Source organism: Stegodyphus dumicola, chromosome 6 (genome assembly GCF_044657685.1).
Source record: "Stegodyphus dumicola isolate Sdum_Otavi_A_Nest chromosome 6, ASM4465768v1".
NCBI lineage: Eukaryota > Metazoa > Arthropoda > Arachnida > Araneae > Eresidae > Stegodyphus > Stegodyphus dumicola.
In genome coordinates this window covers 136,706,223-136,726,830 of record NC_140773.1, presented here as the reverse complement: position 1 = coordinate 136,726,830, position 20,608 = coordinate 136,706,223, and the positions used below count along the sequence as shown (strand labels likewise).

General features: G+C 35.3%; 1 protein-coding gene across 1 annotated transcript in view; it reads right to left on the bottom strand.

Moving 5' to 3' along the window:
* LOC118190113 (uncharacterized) overlaps positions 1–20,608 on the bottom strand; it is a 120,918-nt gene that overhangs the window by 37,646 nt on the left and 62,664 nt on the right. Inside the window, exons 26-27 of the mRNA XM_035360805.2 lie at positions 16,624–16,758; positions 16,438–16,522 (exon numbers count right to left, since the gene is read on the bottom strand). Coding sequence (XP_035216696.1) covers positions 16,438–16,522; positions 16,624–16,758 — 220 coding nt within the window. The remainder of the gene's footprint in view (positions 1–16,437; positions 16,523–16,623; positions 16,759–20,608) is intronic.

Sequence of the window (20,608 nt, the reverse complement as noted above, 5' to 3'; positions counted from 1 at the left end):
TTAACAGTTCAAAGAAAAGTGCCAGTTTTATCGAAAGATGCAGATCCTACTATTTTTTACGGTCAACCTAAATATTTATCTTGTCCTTTACCACAAAAGCGAAAGACACCAGAAGACAGGACAAGAGAAATAAACGAACGGCGTGAAAATAATTTAAAAAAACTGTGTGCTGCAGACAACATTGCCTCCTTTTCAGAATTTTTGAAACTTTACAGCAATAAATTACCAAATACATGGGCAATAATGAAAGCATGTGATTATATACTTTTTTTGCGTATTGAGATGGAAGATTGTCCATCAGTCACTGTGTCATTTAAAGTCGAGAATGATTTAACTGTTTCAGTTTTTCGTGAAGGTTTAAACATAACAAGTATGTTTGAATGGCTTTTGGGAAAAGATCTATTATGTAATAAATGGTCAAAATTTGAAAACCTTTCAAATCATCTGTACAATTATGAGAAAACCTCAAAAACAGTCGAAGAAATGCTGGATTTGGTAACTGAAACTCTTCAGAAGTGTTCTAAAAATACATCAGAACAGATTATGATTTACCGATTAAATTTTTTTAGGGAACAGATATCATTACTGAAAGCTAAACGCCCAACCTACACAGCTGAAATGATGATATGGGCTTGCACATTATTTTATAGCAGCCCTACGTGTTATTCTCGAATACGAGAAAGCTCGTCCTTGATTTTACCACATCCTTCCTACTGTTGCGTGCGTGCGAGTTCGTTATGAAATGAATGCACAAGTCCGATGAAAAATGAACAAAAATTTATTATTATCACAACAAAAATGCTTAAATTTTCTCAAATTATCATGCAAAATTACAATATCTCACAGTAGTTATCTTTTAACTACTCAAATATCCAATAGAACGTAATTCAAAACAGCTAAAGAACGCTAATCCGCGAATTCGCTACAATCAACAAGAGCAGTTTTCTAAGCAACAACAAACTAAGCAACTCCTACAAACTGAGATGTTTTCCTCCTTTTATAAGATTTTAAAATCACGCGCTAGAATTTTCCAGCACTTTCTCGAAATCAAAAAGAGATATTTATTTATTTAATGCACGCGCTCTTGTGTTTTCAATTTTCCGGCTTAGCTTTCTTTTAATATTCGTCACGCGCTGCACTGCGCGAGAAATAAAACCATTTAATTTATAATTGAACTAACATTAGCTTTTTAAATACCAAATTCGTAACACTGCCCCCTTCCCAAGGACTGCACGTCCCGGGCAGTACAATCCCTGGACAGGAAGCTAAACTTACAACTGTGGCATAAATGCATTAATAAGCATTTCATTACAATAATAAACAACATGAACAATAAATGCAATACAAAAAAAAAAAAAAAACAAATCAAATGCTATCAAATACAAATCAAATACACATTTAAAAACAAAATGGACCATGGTCTTATACTATTTACAATTATTTACATTATGTACTATGGCCATAGTAATGAGCTCACCTGTCGTAAGAGTTCGAAGACTCACGGATCCGAACCACGACGTCATTCGTGTTCAGCACTGTATATGGACCATCCGAAGGTGACTGTAATTTAGGACTCCGTCCTTTTCGTTGAATTGGGTTCCACAACCACACCTTGTCTCCTTTGTTGGATCTCTGTCTAGTAGCTCTTGTGTCGCATCTGGTCTTCATTTTCTCCGTCGCCAAGTTGACTCGCTTTCGTGCAGAACGGTGCATCCCCTCAAACCGGGCCTGGGCATCTTGGATGTGTTCCTCAGGCGATGAAGGCGCATCCGTAGGGCGACTAAACAGGCGGTCACAAGGCAGACGAAGGTCTCGACCGAAGAGCTTCTGGGATGGAGAATAGCTGGTAGTCTTGAGTTTCTTTTCGACCCTGGTATGATTTCGGCAGCTTCCCGAGCTCGATCTTTCGGACAAGGCGTCGACATTTCCAGGCGAGGATCCCTTTTGAGGATGGATAGTCATGCCATCAGATGCTGAAAGCAGCTTATTGTTTTTGAAATCTAAGGAAAAATTGTATTTCCTTAAAAAGTCCAATCCGAGTATGCATGGATCTGTAATATCCGCCAGATATGCCGTGTGATGGTAGGCGGCACTTCCAAACGTGATGTTTACGTTTAACTTCCCAGTTATGTCGATCTTGTCACCAGACGCAGTCTGAAGGGTAACACAGGATGGCGTCCAAATAAGTTTATCTTTAAACTGTTCGGCTAAATCTTTCCTAATGATGGTAACATTAGCTCCTGTGTCAATGATCATATTGCAAGGAACCCCATCGATATTCCCATTGATGGACAGTCCGTTATTGTTGCCACTCACTATAGAGATCTTAAGCGCTTTAAAACAGGGTTTTCCATTATCTGGCAACCTCCGTTCCTTGATATGTTCATTAATTTGTTTCCTGCGTCGTTGCTCAGAAATTGTCTCAATTTTCGTACCCTGGGGTGTTCTGCAATTCTTTCGTACGTGGCCTTCAGCTCCACAGTTCCAGCACTTTGGTTTCTTGTCAGTCCTTTTCCTTCCCGTGGCATTTAATTGTCTGTTTAAATCGTATGCCTTATTTCCCGTGCTCTGGGGAGTTCTGCAGTTCCTTCGTAGGTGGCCTTCAACACCGCAATTCCAGCACTTAAGGGTCGGTTTTGTTTTACCACTATTCCGTCTTAAAGCATTCACTGGTCTTGTCAACTCATCCGTTTTATTATCCGTGCCCTGGGGTGTTCTGCAATGCCGTCGTAGGTGACCTTCAGAACCACATCTCCAACATCTTACAGCCACTTTGTTCTCACTGCTACTCCGTATCAAAGCATCGACTTGTCTGGATAAATCATCTAAACGAGCCATCAATTGGTCCCCTGGGTCGTGGACTCGCACAGCTCTGACTGGGTAGCGATCTCTAAGAGTTGCCTGCTGGGCTGCCTCCAATTTCACGGCGTACAACAGAGCGCTTTTTACATCCTTTACATCTGCCATTCGTAGGGCCTTCTGTATTTCGGGATCCCGGATCCCATCGATGAAATATTGCAGGGACAGGATTTGCCTTGTTTCTGTCGGGCATTCCGAAAAGGCGAGATGGGACAGCCTTTCAACATCCGCGGCGAGCTTCTGAAGTGTTTCGGTAGGCTTCTGTTGACGAGATTTTAATTGGAGCCTGCTGTAGTCTTTTAAACACTTCTCCCCAAAGCGCAACTCCAAGGCGCCGGACAGAGCTTCGAAATCTAACCTTTTGTTTTCGGGAAGCGTCTGCAGGATATCCGCTGCGTCTGCTCTCAGAGAAGCGGCGAGATGACAGGCCTTAGCTTGGGAATCCCATCCATTCGCATCCGCCACGATAGAAAACTAGGTCTTATACACTTGCCAGGATGTCTTCCCATCATATGTGGATAGCTTCAGAGATGGACAAGCAGGCATCGGTAAGAATTTAAAATCATCACTCTTACTCCCAGCCGTCGCTACGAATTTCTTTAAAGTTTCCAGTTCTTTGGCAACCGCACAAACCCGGTCATCAATTTGTTGTTCGATTTGTTTCTGAACGGAACAAACTCTTTCTTCTATTTCTTCTTTAACAGAAGAAACATTTTCCTCAATTTGTCCCACTTTATTCTCAACCACATCTATTCTGCCTTCCATAGCATCGAATTTGGTTTCTATTATGCAGGCAATTTCTCTTTTCATTTCGCATTGACTTTCTTCAATCTTGACTTGAACAGCTTTTATTTCTTCTTTAACAGATTCCTTAACAACTTTTATTTCGTCTTTAAAAGTTAATTGACCAGTTTGAATGGCCTTCATTTCTTCCTTAACGGATTCTTGGCCCAATTTCATCTCGCCTTTAATTTCTTCTTTAACGGAGTTGACGGCTCCTTCCATCTTTTCTTGGAAAGCAGCAAATGCAGTCATCATTTGTCTGAATTGTTCTTCCATCGCTCTTGTTATTGGCATTCAAATCCCACTCCTGACACCAAAAAGTTTTGTTGCGTGCGTACGGGTTCGTTATGAAATGAATGCACAAGTCCGATGAAAAATGAACAAAAATTTATTATTATCACAACAAAAATGCTTAAATTTTCTCAAATTATCATGCAGAATTACAATATCTCACAGTAGTTATCTTTTAACTACTCAAATATCCAATAGAACGTAATTCAAAACAGCTAAAGAACGCTAATCCGCGAATTCGCTACAATCAACAAGAGCAGTTTTCTAAGCAACAACAAACTAAGCAACTCCTACAAACTGAGATGTTTTCCTCCTTTTATAAGATTTTAAAATCACGCGCTAGAATTTTCCAGCACTTTCTCGAAATCAAAAAGAGATATTTATTTATTTAATGCACGCGCTCTTGTGTTTTCAATTTTCCGGCTTAGCTTTCTTTTAATATTCGTCACGCGCTGCACTGCGCGAGAAATAAAACCATTTAATTTATAATTGAACTAACATTAGCTTTTTAAATACCAAATTCGTAACACTACTTAAAAAAGTTAAGCATTAAATGTTGGGTCGACATCGGTGTTAAATGCAAAGTATTTATCTCATAAATCTTCACAACTACAAAATCATGAAAAGGCTGTGAATCTTTTACTTGATGAGATTTATATTAAACCTACTGTTGCATATAAGAACGGTAAAATTGAAGGCTTGTCATGTACAGATATGTCTCAAGAAGCTTCTACAATTCAAACCTTTATGATTTCTTCAATCTTATCTTCAAATAAAGAAGTTGTTGCAATGTTTCCTGTCCATAATCTCAAGCCAAACGATTTAAAAATTCAAACTTTACAGGTGTTAAAATTTGTTCATGATTGTGACTTCGAGGTTGTTTCCATAATTTCCGACAACAACTATGTTAACCGAAAAATGTTTGAAATGCTATTTGGTCATATGGTGTCTGCTATTGAAAATGAATTTCGTTTGGGAAAAAAAATTTTTTTTTATTATTTTATTCAGTTCATTTACTGAAATGTATAAGGAATAATTGGTTAAACCAATCAAACCTTTAATATTCCATCTTTTGATGATACAGATAATAAGTTGTACTGTGCAAGTCTATTGCATCTGAAAAAACTATATAACATAGAGCAACAGCATTCTATAAAAATAGCTCCAGCTCTTTCGAAAAAAGTTCTATATCCAACTTCTTTAGAACGGCAGAATGTTTCTACTGCCATTAAACTTTTTGATGAAAAGACTGTTGCAGCATTACATGTTGAATTAAAAGAAAACAAAACAGGATATGGAGAAACTGTTAGGGGAACAAAATATTTCATAGAAATAATTTTGAAATGGTGGAGTATTGTCAATGTTAAACATCCGCGGAAAGGACTACATTTAGCAGATCCGAATCGTGAACCAATATTTTCAATTAATGATGATAAAATTAAATTTCTCGAAAATTTTTGTACGTGGTTGATAAAATGGAATGGTGATGACAGGAAAAAGTCCGGAGAAACTGTTGGTCGACTCACCAGAGAAACATACCATGCACTGAAACATACAACCACAACTTGTATCCAGCTTTCGGATTATTTATTAAAGAATTAAAAATTCCAGTATGTGCTGTATGGAAAATTTCAAACAGACAATTTGGAGGCAAGATTTGGACAATATCGCCAAATGAGTGGTGCAAATTACCATATTTCACTGACTCAGGCTTTAGAATCTGAAAAAAAACTCCAGTTAATTAGCTGGATGAAATTGAATTCTTCAAAAAACGGGGAGTTCACAATAAAGACATTACAAACGGATAATGATGATTCAGACAACAGTACTGAATGTAGCACTGAAAAGTTTAATGAAATTATTTCTTTTTCACAAACATTTAAAATAACGGAAAAAGATATGAGAGTATTAATTTATATAGGTGGATATGTGGCTCGAAAAGTCTCTAATAAAACAAATTGTTCAAAATGCAAAAATATTCTACATTCTGATAACGTTTTAGAATGTGAAAATAATCTTTCAGATTATTTGGAGTGCGTCGATAGAGGGGGGGGGGTTATTGTGGCCTACTGAATTTGTTGTATATATTATTGCAGTTACATTTCAGATATTTCAGAACATTATGAAACTGACTTTTTATGTGCCAACAACCAAAAACTTTTATTGATACAGCTTTCTGAAGAAAAACTAGACCTCATGAATATTGGATCTGTACAGTTAATATGTTCACGTAAAATGGAAATTGGTAAATTACGACGGTTATGTTTATCCTTAATTTCAAACATTTTATTGAATAATTATACTAAAGTTCGTAATGATCGTTTTAAAAAGCAAACAAAACTCCAGAAAAGGAGTGTGTGTGTGATTATGGCAAAGCCTCGAGGGCTATCTCCCTAAGGGGAGGGATGCCTTCGTGGAGGACTTTCTAAGGAAAACTGGCTCGTATACACGTTACACATGGGGAAAACCACGAAAACGCCCATGCAGCCAGCCCGTTTGCGGGATTCGAACCTCGGACCGAACTACCAGTGTTCAGCGACTTTACCGCTCGGCCGCTGGAGCGGTACCAATCCTTATTAATACAGTAATTTAATATCAGTAATCTGGAGTCACTTGTTTAACATGCTTCGGTGAGTATATATTAATAAGGTTAATACTATAGTTACAACGTTTTTTTCATAACCTATTACAATAAAAATATTAATTATGTTAGGCAAATTATTATTCCTTTACATTAACTTCAGTTAAATGTAATATCTGAAATTTATGAAACAAATGTTTTGTTATGAAAATAAGTATTTCTTAATTGCTGCAAATTTTTACATTGAATATCTTTCTATATGTGTCTATAAATAACAAATGCAGAAAGAATCAATATGTTTTTAATATTTATTGAGCACGTGTAAATAAGCTTTAAATTTTTGTATTTAGTGAAAATCATTCAAGGATAAATAACTGGTGGGTGTTTTTATTTTGATATTCAGTATGAAGTAATAAGTATATTAGATTTTAATTTGTTTAATAATATACGTATATTTACTATTCTGGAAAACATTATATATATATATGTGTGTATGCATATTTCTGCATGCATTTGTCAATGTCAAAATTTGAAGAAATGAGAATAATGTGTATTGTATATTATGAAGTTACATCTAAAAGAATGGCCTCAGATTTTGTATTCATTTTATATGAATGAAAATGTATGTGTAAATTAAATAATGAAGAAACGGAATGCATATATTTTGCTATGTTTCCAGATTAATTAAAAAGTAACATGTTTTCATCTTAAAATTATATGATATAAACAATTATATGTAAATAATGAGAAAACTTATCTGAAAAGCATAACTTTCTGTTGAATGTCAGTCTTTGAGTAAATCTGAAACATAAATTTTTGAAGCTTTCGAATTTCTGGGTAATTTTTTTATATGAGAGAGCAAAACCATAGTTTTTTGTATTGCTTGGAAATAAGTGAAAATATTTACGTGTGATTTAATTTTGAATGCAATTCACACTGCGGTTAAAAATTTGGTATAATTTTCCATTTTAACCGGTGTAGAAATATTTGATTTTGCAGTATTTAATTCTATTAAACTGCACATAATGTTATGTAACAAAAGTATAGTATTGCAAAAAAATGTTACTATTAGCAAGCAAAAATTAATATTATTTGAGAAACTACCCTTAGATGCACCCCTGTCGTCTAAGTGTAAAAGATTAGTACTCAGTTCTTCAGTATTTTTTGTTACTAATGCTTATAGGAAGAGAAAAATATTTTTTTTTCTTATATTCTAACGGGAAAAAGAAAACACGCTGATCGAAGATCATCTTGGCTGACCACCCCTGGCTGTGACGTCATCAAACGTTAGCTCCGGCCTTCTCTTCAAGATGGCCTTGATCGATCGCTCTCGGAGCTCAACACACTCAAGATACTCTTCACAATAAGATTCACGATTCACTCGACGATGCGCTACGATACACTCGATGCACTTACGAGACACTACTGCTCTGCCTACAGGCAGGATTTATATAGCTTTTGGCCTGCCATCGAGAACATTCTGGGCCAACCTGGTAAGAATTCGTTCTAGTATGGTCTCCCTCCGTAAATGGCATATCGGCAAATTTGTCTTCAAATGGGCGATTTTGCGCCAAATCTGGCAACCCTGCTTTCCCTAACCATTTGCTGGCAATCCTAAACCCGCTTTGCGGGGAAGCTATCTTACCGCGGCTGGGAATTTCGTAGCAATATAATAAAGAGTAATTTTGAGCTGCACATCAAACAATATAGTGAAATGTTTGGCTGAAGAATTGTATTCGTTCATGAACGGAAATATTCGTAAACCGAAATATATTTTTCCATAGGAATTCTTGTAAAATGGATTATTTTCTGGGCTAAAAATTACTGTTTATTTAAACTTCACAAACCCAAAACTGATTTGGAATCATAATTATGAAACAAAAAAGATGAACGAACACAAATAGATAAGCTAGAACTAAACTTAATTTAAATATATTGTATCTGTACGAGTGAGAGTGGATTGTTTGAAAGCTGCTTCTCTTTTCATAAAAACATTAGGTAATTGCTTCTAGAAGAACATTTTTTACCTTTTCTTTGTTTTTAAACGCTAATGAACGCTACTTGACACTCACTAGGTCTCTGTTTCACTTAGTGTTGTTTGCACAGGAATAACTCCACTGTTGTTTGTTTTTACTCATGTTTTAAATTATTTCTAATGTGAGCATGTCATTGTCATGGAAAATGTTTATGCTTTAGCAGTGTTATATCGTTACGTGAAAACTTTACACCTTATCTTATTTTGCACAAATTTTGCAGATTAGAGAACTAGGATCATCTTTCTTTCTTCCTTTCCTTCTGAAAACCTTTCTTCAACAACCACTCTTTTGTTCCTGCTTCTAAAATGGTTGTAGTTCTTTTTTACTAAAATAATTTTTATGGTTCTCAAGTAACATCTCCGCGTTTTCTTTGTTAACTACTTAGCACGTGGTTTTGCCTAGAAACACGATAGCTTTGCTGACAAAAAAATTTTAAATCTCAAAACGTTGAAAGGTCTGTTTGCATCAGGCTTACCCCAATTTCCTCCATGCTGAATTCGTGATCCGGCAAATCACATACTATCAGGCTTTGTTAATGAGGATTAAACAATAAAACTAATAAAATCATGTTTCCTGAGTATTAGTTTTGTGGCCTAGTTCAAAATACACACCAAAATCATTTGTTTTTGACCTGAGTATTCGTTATGTGGCATTGGTTACCTGAAAACATTGAAAATCATTTTGCTGCTAACTTATATGTCTGTAACTCAAGACACGTTTCGTCATCCGAGGCATTTTTCGCTGAAATAATTTGTTCGTGAACTAAATTGTTTGTGAATCAGGGCATTCACGAGCCGAGGTTTCACTTAAACTAAAATTCATATCGAAAATAAAAATGTATGATATTATCATGTGCATCAAATGAAGTAACCAAAATATTATTGACATCACGAATAATATTGTCAAAATAATACTGCTACCACCAAAAACAACGACATATTTTACCATAGTCAATTTGACAGTTTTTCTTAGTTCCTTTTATTATTCTTTTGCATTATTCTTTACGTTAGTGACTCAGTAACGTTTTATCCCATAATGTATTTACAAGTAACAAAAGTTTCTACAGAGGGAATGCACAATATTCCAAATTTCTTGGCTGTTCAATTCATTATTAAAATAATGGAGACAAAAAAAATGGAATACAGATACCGTATATTCCAGTGTATAACGCACACCAGTAATTTCAGAATACATTTATTAATTTTCAGGTATATTCACCGTATAACGCGCCCCCTTTTCTTTACGAAGAAATCTGAAAGATATATGTGCGATGCTCTTATATGTTGAAATAATTCATTCGAAAATTTTTCCCACGCATTCAAACAATGGTATAATTGATCATGAATTAAGAATCGATAAGAGGAAGAATACGTATATGAGGGAAAATGATTGAGGGAGTAAATAATTCTGCAAAGAGGATGAGCAGTACTCAATGCAGATGCACAGGAATATTATTCTAAGGGTTTGAGAGAAAGAGGACGGAATATGGGGCTAAGAATGTCCTTCTGATCCAAATGAATTCGTAGAATTAGGATTCTAATGTTTTCTCTTTCTGTAGTCATTTGAAGCCGTGATTTTGAAGTGAACATTTTAGTAAATTGCGTTTGCTTTAGTTGAAATACAGTTGGTCTACTGTTCTTTTCAAAAGTAAATATGGCTCCTATCAAACGAAAAAGCACAGTGAAGGTTTCAAATGCAAAGTCATTCAATTTGCTAAAGAACATGGAAATAGTGGTGCAGCAAGAATGTCTGGTGTTGGTGAAAGATGGATGATTATTTCTTATTTATGGATCAAAGTAACAATGATGGAGAAGATGGAACAGAATTAGATGATGTACCGGAAGATAACAGATGAACATGACGAACTTTTTATGTTATCCGGTAATGAGCATTTTCAAGTTCGTAAGATATGTTAATTTTTTTAAATAAACTGCATTTAGGTACATGTAAAAATCTAAATTTTTTATGCTCATTTTTTCTGTATTTTTAATCTATCATTTTTATGTCCGGCTTATAACGCACACCTGTAAATTTCGATCTTATCTTCTGGGAATGTTCGGGACACGCCAGGCATTTTCCAGAACATCAGACCATCCATGCGCCGGAGATGTGAGGCCTACATCAATGGTCCAGGGTCGCCGTTTCGTTATCATCATATTTAATTCACTTTTTGATGACAATTTTTGTCGGATTTTGTTTCCACTTCTTGGTTTCTGCTGCATTGAGTATAATAAGCATGCTTTTGCACCTTGTTCGTGTCTATTCTTTCTTGTGTTTCATGTTCTCACTACCGCCCCAGGAAAACATTTCCGACCATGAATTGCTAGTGATTTTCCATCTCCCAGGTCCACTCTATCTATGTTGAAAGTTCATAACCGAATTACTGAAACACTGAGTACACCTTAAACTGAATTGGTACAGAATTGTGCAGAAATCTGGTATATCTTCTTTGAATTGTATTTGAATTGTACTCACAAGCAACTGCAATATTAAAAGTGTTTTAAATAGTTTATACTCATAATAGAAAGAAAAAAATTCTCAGCTTATTCTTTAATCCATAAATGTATTTCATAACGTCAAATGGGCTCTTTCTTGTAATCTCAAAGAGTTGAGCTCATTTAAATTACTTGTAATATTAGTTAAAGTGCCAATTATAAGAGAAAATTAAGTTGTCCGAATCTCCCTTTTTAGGCGTATAGTGTCTCATGGAAAAACAGATTAAGAAATTCAAGAGTAAAAAATTTAAAAAACTTCCTACACCCACCTATACTTCTCTTTTGACTGTAAAGAGGTAAGTTTTTCCGATTTTGATTCCGTGTACTCTAGTAAAATTTTGCATAATCAGCCTACTTTCGACCAGTGGACTGACAAGACTAAAAACATTAATTGGAACACCACGACTTCCCTTCATGGCGTATTAAATTTTACGCATTTTTTGTTGCACTTCATTAAAATTATTTCCTTGAATTGATCTAAATTAATTAACAGGTCCCTCAAGACAAGTTCGATGGCTGGAAGGCTAAATGTTAAAAAAAAATCCGCTAATTCAAAGGATAGCTACAAAATCATTAAAATGCTCAAAGTCAAATATAAAAAAAGTGATTAAAGCTTATTTGAATCTTAAGTAGGAGAAAAAGAGCATAATATGCATCGTCTTTCTCCACGACAAATATAGCCGAACGCAGAACGCGCTGCTTCTCTTTATGAGAAACTTTATGAAAAAAATGGAAAAATGTTGTCACAATAGACGAATCTTGGGTATATTTAAATTACCGCAATAAAAGGAAATCCATTTATTATCATCATCAAAGATTAGGGGAAAAAATCTTCGAACATAGGTCAAAGAATTTAAAGAAAGGTAATCAAAAGAGATTTTTAATTGTTGCTGTTTTTTTATATAACGATAAATAAAAATTAAAGAGAGTACAAAAAACTGTTAACGTCAACTCTGCATATTATTAGGAACATATTTTATACCCAGTTTTCAAATATGAACCCACAGTGTCATCAACCAGTAGAGCTATCAAGATAAAGCAAGCAGCCGCTGTGGAAATCCACTGCTAATTTCCTGGAAAAATTGGAACAAGAAACGTGCATCAAGTTCATACCCTTCCCTCATATCCCTACTAAATCTTCTGATCAACTAAATATTCACTCGTAGCTCTACTAAATCGGCGGGTTTTTGCGCTTTTGGACGTTTAAAAAACGAATTGTCCAGACGTCGACCTACAACCCTTGCACTTTGGAAAGCTGTTCAAGAGAGAATAGGAAGAAATGCCTCTTTTAATACTAAAAAAGACTTTATTGTCTTGGCAATTACGGTGTAGAAGGATAGTGAAAAATAATGGTTATCAATAACAACAATACATATATTGGCTTCCCCGCCCCGTGAACCCAGTCACACTACTAGTCCACTCCGCCTTTGGGCACTTCGTGGAGGTTCAACCTCCACTATTACCCTTCCAAGGGAGCAGCGCACCACCTGGATAAGACACCAAGCAGCACCGGTCGTCAAGTTGCTCCTGCCAGTCGCAGTGGGCCTTTACCCAGAAAACCCGTGGAGGTAGGAAGTAAGATGGAGTCGCCCTAAACAAGTTTCTCCGTACCCTGCTCTGAAGCACCGGCGATCCCTACGTGGTGACCAAAACATTGGGTCATTTACCATTGAGTTCTATGGGATTTGACGCGTTCGGGTGTAAATATTTTGTAATTACGTCGCAAATATACATATAAATGTATATATTTTCTTTTTCTACAACACTTCAGAGTCCTAAGTATGGGAAAACAACATATTTTTAAACAACATTTCATTCTGAACGGAATTAAATGCTATACTTTTCACAGGACAGTTTTCTCAGAATGGTTTAATTTGAATGAAATATTTTCACAAGTTTTCGTTAATTACATTAGAAAAAAAAATTAAGGTAATTCGATTTTATTCGGTTAAGGTACAAAAATTAAGATCAAAGTTTATTGTATTATTAATATTAAAATTATGCATTATTTCTTTACTATTTATAGAGCTTCTTCCTAAAATACTTTCTTAAATATGACATGATTTTTTGGCTTCTTTTAAATCGAAAAATGTAAGTCAATTTATAATTAATGCTCTATTCGGTTCATTTTAAATTAGAGAATTATTAGGAATTAGCGAAATACTTATAGGTATTAAATAGTACTTCTGATAGTATTTGACTTCTGAATTAGTTATTAAATAGTATTTGACTTTCTCTGAACATTTCTGAAAGGGAATAAAATAAGTTTTTTTTTTTAAAGTATTATTTAAAACTTGTAACTGAGTTATTATAAAATGTAAAGGGAATAATTCTTTTAATTATACTTATCAGATTTTTTTTTACCCTTCATTTCAACAATACATATTCCAAAACTCTTTATTACGTTCTTAAGTGCGCATCTCATAGCATTTGCTTTACAATACCTTTTAACAGATTGCTTTCCAATACGAACAATTCTTGCTTAAATAGTTTTATAACGTATTTGTCAACAGGATTTCAATTTATGTTTACAATTCAATATTAAGGTTATTATATATTTAGATAACATTTATAATCATTATAAATTAGATACATTTAATCATTAGATTTCTTCACAGTACTTTCACAGTTGTTTATAAGTGAATAAATTCTTCATTTCAAATACATTTATAAATAATTTAATGAATATTTAAGTATTTTGTCAAAGGCAGATACATGCTTTTTGCAAGCACATGCATAAATACCCATACATATTTCCTATTTATCATTTCCGACATGTGCAAATCTTTAATTTCTGTGCATTCACTATATTTTTCGTGTAAAGTAATTTACACTAATTTAGCATACACACGAAATTTTTACATAAAAAATATATATGAATATAATTTGAATGAAAATTATAAGTATTATTTTTAATACCCACTCAAAGGTCAGTTTTTCTTCAAAGTTCCTCCACGATGGCATCTCTCTCTTTAGGCAGATAGCCCTTGCATGCGTTACTCTATTTAATAAAAACTTAATCTGACCTATGTGCCTAATTACAAATATTTTAACATACATAATTTTATATTTACATTTAGCCATCAAGTTTCAAACTTTTCAAATCTTCTAGAAAATAAATTTTGGCAGATCTCTTTTAGCAATTTTCTTAAAATCTATATTTTTGTAGTGCAACAGCTTAGAATTTTATAAAACAAATTCATAATCAAAATCGCTGTTGTTAGTTATCGAAAAATAACCAAGATGTGATTTTTGCGTAAATGTCAGTAAACTATACAAATTGCTATTATCCATCACACTATGAATGTTTCTTTCATGCGAGAGTGTCCCTTTTTCGATTTCTATGGAACTGTCGTGTGTCGAAATACTATCAGAATCTTGTCAAGCGAGCTTCTGAATGTAAACGAAGAACACCCCGTCTGGTGACCCAAGCTTCAAAGCAGTGCTTCACTTCTAGCGCGGAATGGCCCCTCCTCCCTTTCCTACCTCCATGAGCAAACCGAGGGGAACTAGCCCTCCGGCTACGGTTCCACACCGCTCAGGACATGCCAGTCCCCGAGGCCGGCCAATAAGTGACCTTTCCCAGGGGCTTCAGAACCACCAAGTTCATAAATTTTATCCCCCGTGGCCGAGACTGCCTAGGTACAGATCCTAGCCAGTAGCTTCGCAGAGTTCTCTACGTCGACCTCCCGGGGGGGGGGAAATAATGGTTATTATATGGAACATTTAAAACCCAAAATGTTTCGGTAAAATATTTCTGTAAATAAATGAAAATTGTCTAAAAAATGTGAGCACAGCCTCTGTATCTTTGCTTAACGAACAAATTACACATATAAGTATTTAACTGTATGCACCACCGAATACAGCAAAACAAAGTTTTTTCAGTGAAAACCGAATGAAAATTATAGCTTAATTTCTAAATTTTCGGTGAATTTTTTAAAATCTCTCAATTTTTTTAGACTATTTGACGTATATGATTTTGAAATTGCGACATCTAAAAGTGTATCCTCACTTTAGATGTCGCATATAAAGTTTTGAAGTTTTCGCAGGCACCCTCTTTTGAAACAAGAGTGATAAAATATTAATTATGAGCAAGCGTTAAGTATGATTGGGCGATTTTCTACTTTATTTTTAAAATGTGTTGCAGTTTGAAGCATACTGGGAAAAACGTTTCCAGTGAAAAATTTGCTTTTGAGTTAAAATACGTATGTTAATTAATGCTCTGTATGGTTAAAAATAATTTATCCTATAGTTTAATGGGAATAATAGAGTAAATAATTCTCTTTACAGAATTCTTATATAATTTTATATTACGAATAATGAAAACATGGAGAGCCCATGATAAATTAAAAAAGATATTAGTTTATTTATACATTTGACAATATAGTTAAATTAAGAGATTTCGTTGATTGTGCGCCCTGCGCTTTTATTATTCGCCATATAAATAATAGATGAATTCTGAAAGTAGAATTGTTTAATGTTTTTTCCCCATTTAACTATATGAAAAATTATTTTTCTCTTTTAGTGCATTAATTATGATATCTATTTTAAATAAAACCTGTTGTATGAAAGGTATGTTTTTAAATTTTATTTTGTTCTTGAATAAATCTGAACACCGAGGCATTTAATAACAGATACAAAGGTATAAAACTCAATAACAAATCCAAATTCTTTAATTTCATTCACGTGGATATACGAGTAATTTGTTCTGATAACATCATAATTTTTTTCCCTGTAAAAATTTAAAGCAAATTGTAAATAATTGTTCTTCCTCTATAAGATCTAACCTTTTTCGTTGTCATGCAATGTGACTACGTCTCAATGTCAAACCTGGCGACTTCTCGCACAGGTGTGAAGATGAAGACAGCAGGGAAAGGGTGTAAAGCCCTTTTATTTTTCAACAATTCTTTAACAGAAAGACGTAGATTTAAATGCGTATAAAAGCACCGACTACTTGCGGTAAGAACTTAAATAAATTGAAAAGGTAAGGATGTATTGCTAGCCTACACAATTTAATTTAATCTAACAGGCTAACTTAGCAATTTTCACCGACGATAATTAGTTGGCCGGAATGCGTAGCCGCTGCTAAGATTAACAGCTAGACGACAAAACAGCAAACGTGCGCTGCACTAGCGAAATCATGCACTGTCTAGCCTTTTCGTTTCACCCGTTTAAATACTATCTTTCACCCACTTAATTTGCACCATGGCAAGGAAATGCGAGGGTAAGTATTCAGAAAAGATGCCAAAATTAAAATAACTGGTTAGTCAAACTAAGGGGAACCCTACAACGCAACTAAGCCTAAAGTGCAATATATTTATTATGTGTTGTTATCAATGTATAACACGTTGTGCAAACTTTTGCGAGAATTAAAATTATATTTTTAACTTACCTCCTTTCGCTTTCCCAAGGATAGTGAAAACAAGCATATTCCAAATTGATGATGCCTGAGAAGTTACTAAATGACTTGCAGTAACCTAAAATAAGTTTGATAGTGCAAGTATAAATAATCTATAAGTAAAAAATTATCTCTGTATTATTAAAGCAAGGAAAATATTAAATATCCCTCGAAACTTACACTCGTTAGATCGCAACACTTTTTTAACAGATAATCAAAAAGTTCTCGAGAAGTTTTGAATTTTTCAAATGCAATGTGGTAACCTTCACATGTCTTTTCTTCTTTTCGAAGCTTTTTGTCGCTCAGTAACAAAACCTGGAAAAAGGAAAGATATTCAATCTCTCAGCAATACAACCTGGAAAAGGACCCAACATTTTCATTAAGTTTCATCTTCTTGTTTCCCTGCGGTAACAAAACACATTTGATCCATGGTAAACCTAAAATAGTGCATGTGTATTTTGTAATATAGCTAGTTGCATATTATGCAACTATCTATAATGCAACTAGCTATAAATATAATCAAATTACTATAAAAGTTATAAATTTGTGGAGTATCATAATAAATAATGATTATAAAAATGATTTAGAATAAAACATAAATTTAATATTTAGTGAATACTTTATTTCTTTATTTAGTCCAAGTTCATTAAAGCTGGTTGCTGTTATCATATATACTAAAACTTCTCGTGAAAGCTGTGGATAGAAAGGAAAAAACATGAGACTCAGAGTAAGTTTCTCCATCTTTATAGCAAATGGAGAACAGAAAGAAACTTCACAAGGTACACGGTGGTGATAAAATAACTTTATCAATAAGCACAGACTCGATAACTCTGAGAGCGATGAATCTATAACAACGTTTGTAGGATAATTGTATGCCGAGATTTCAGGATAGCATGAAATTCTGCATGATATGTTTTTATAGAACTAGAAATAGTGTGGATATAATGAAAAACAGAAATTGGTCTTTAAATAATTGTGAGTCGGGCAGTAATTGCATAGATGCAATGGAAGATGGTGTTAAGAAATTATCCCATTCCTTCATACGCACTCGTTCAGTTAAAAGATTATCAATGAATCAGATCCATGAATCGAATCCTCAAGAAGACAAAGCTAATTTCCTTTGTTTTCTAGTCTGAAAGGTTTAATTTTCTCTACGACGATGTACGAACTAAATTGCGGTGGGCCATAATTTGTTACCCACTGGATTTAGTCGACTGGTCTCATGGTTCTCTGCAATTTTTAAGTGCTGGACAATGCACAGAATTTTTCCAGTCTCAATATTATTCTCGTGGTGTAGGTAATTACCACGTTCAGTTAGCAGTTGCAAGATTCGAGGCTCGAATCTCGGCTAGGACAATGTTAGATTTTTCATGTTAATGATCCGAAATATATTACAAAACGAGAATTTCCCATTACGACATAATATTGCTCACGAATTCTTAAACCAGAACATTGATAATGAAGATTTTCAGTTGCGAATTATCTGAACTTAGCCTAATTTCACATCAACTGGACACTGAACATGGATAATTTCATCTATTGATTCGATACCACCAGAGTTCTCACCTCTCCCGGAATTGAGTTCTGAAAATTAAAAACTCCCGGCTCCCGGAAGGAATTTAAAATAAATATTACTCTCCCGGAATATCAAGTTTCTGGAAAATAACGACACAATGTGCACGGACGAAATGGTTGAGAGCATCGAAAATCGCACGACCGCGCACAGCAGCCAAAGAACGTCATGTCAATACATATTCTTTAGAGCAGCGATCTACGGTGAGCGTTGAGTAAGCGCCTTACGGGATGAGTTGTGGTTTCAGGCCGGCGTGTCGCGCGCACGCGCATTCATCTCCCCTTACTCTCTCATTTTCAATCCATTCTTTCATTTAGTCTGCAGTTAGCTAGCTATCTACAAACAAGTGCGTATTTTAAAATTATTTAAATGCTTTCATAATAATGTCTAGTGAAAAAAACGATTCTGATTCTACAAGTAAACAAATGCCACCAAAAAAAAAAAAAGACAAAATATTCGACGTCGTTTCAAGACAGGTGGTTAACTCAAGTTGATTAGCTTACGAAGAGAAACAACTTTAACGGAGAATGTAAAGATGTCGGAAAACGGTTAATATTAAGTATGAGGATGTTAGAGCCAAAGAAAGTCTATGTAAAGAAGGAAAGGCTCTATAGACGTAATGTAAACCAGTTTATCTTCTACGCCACTAGAAAGAAAAGGGACAATTCGCCAAGGGATTTGGCGACGGAACCTGTTGGCGAGAATTTCTCCCTTTGTGAAGTACCTGGCCGAGATTTTCCACCTCTGCCACGTGTACAGGAAATTGAGGAACACTGGTTAAGATGAATCGTTCTTTGACTTTTCGCGATAATTTAAACTCGAATTTTCGTGCTTTTTTGCTTTACTAGTTGAAGTTGTATTATCCATATCGCAGTTTGATGTCTGATTTTATATCTGTCAATATGTAGGGAAAAAAAATGGAGTCACACAGCTTTAAACTCGTTGTGAAAAAAACACAGCCCGTTGTGATACACGTGACCGTCGAACCTGTTCGAACTTCGACATCAGCTTCGAGCTTTGGCGCTTTTTGGCGACAGATATTCCGCGCAGTTGTGTCCCTTTTCGTTCGGAGGGAGCCACTCCTGCTGCTGCGAAGCTTTCCTTCTTAACAATACATATTCTTTGGTTAGAGCTTTAACTGTACATTCCCAAAGCAAGAAACGCCAGTCGTTAATATTGATTAGGGATTCTTCGCAATCGGTTTCGAACTTTTTCATGAAGAAATATTCAGAAGAACAAGACAATATATCAGCAACTGAAATTACTTCACTCTGTCATATAATTAAGGACCATCACCAATAGCTAGGATTGCACAAATTGTATAGCCACTCTATTTCCAAATTCTTCTTTGCCCAAAACAATTTCTTGTGGTAGAACAAAATGTGCAAGTATTTGCGAGAGTGTGCGTGTTCCTGTAGCTCAAAAAACACTTTTAAACGAGATTAAGGAGGCAGAGATTTTTTCAGTTCCGACTGAAAAAGAACTTTTTTTTCTTCTCCCAGAAACTTTTTTTGGACCATTCATGGACGGCTCACAGAAAAGAGGCTAAGGTCACGGCGCCCCTTGCGTCGACTACCATTGACGCTCTGTACAACGTCAAGCCCGTTTGCAGTGGTGTCGGGCTCATTCGCACTGGAATGTCACTGACTGGAGTAGAATAGTATTCAGTGATGAGTCTCGCTTTGAAGTGAGCTCCGATGACCAGCGAAGGTGAGTCTGGAGAAGCCCCGGACAGCGGTGTGATGCCCTGACTGTCTTACAGCAGACAGGCCGACAACCAGGAGTGATGGTCTGGGGTGCCATTTCATTTCATAGTTGGACCCCTTTGGTTGTCATCCGTCACAACTTTACAGCACAGCGGTACGTCGACGAAGTTCTAAGGCCCGTTGTGTTGCCCTTCATGTCACTCCACCCTGGGCTTACATTTCAGCAAGATAACGCTCGCCCCCACACTGTACGCGTTTCTACTACTTGCCTTAGTGCATGCCGAATATTACCTCGGCCAGCAAGGTTGCCGAATCTCTCTCCTAATGAGCACGTTTACAGCATTATGAGCAGGGCCCTCCAACCAGCTCGGTATGTTGACAACCTAACGCGCAATTTCGAAAAATTTGGCACGATATCCCTCAGGAGGACATCCGCAAACTTTATCAATAGATGCCAAGCCGAATAACTGCTTGCATAAGGGCCAGAGGTGATCAAAGGCGTTACTGACTTTTTCACTTTGTGAAGCTCTATCACTTCAATAAATCATGCAATTTTTCTCAAACTGTAATCATTTGTTTTTCTGTACATGTGCATCACTTCTACCGATTTTCGTCCCATTTGGATAACTCCTTCTTGGTGCGTTTTTTTTTTTTTTTTTTTTTCTCTAAAAGTTTTTAATTCGTTTTTTTGCTGTATAATGGATACGCATTATGAAATGCTAATCATGATCCGTATCAGTTATGTCAATTATCTGTATTTCATGATAAGAATGAGATCCCTCTTTTGTGAATGAGCATCGTCTAATTATTACAAGCACCTAAAAATTTCGATAGTAAAAACCAAGAGATTTATCATTCTTTATGCATTCTACCAAGATCTAGATTT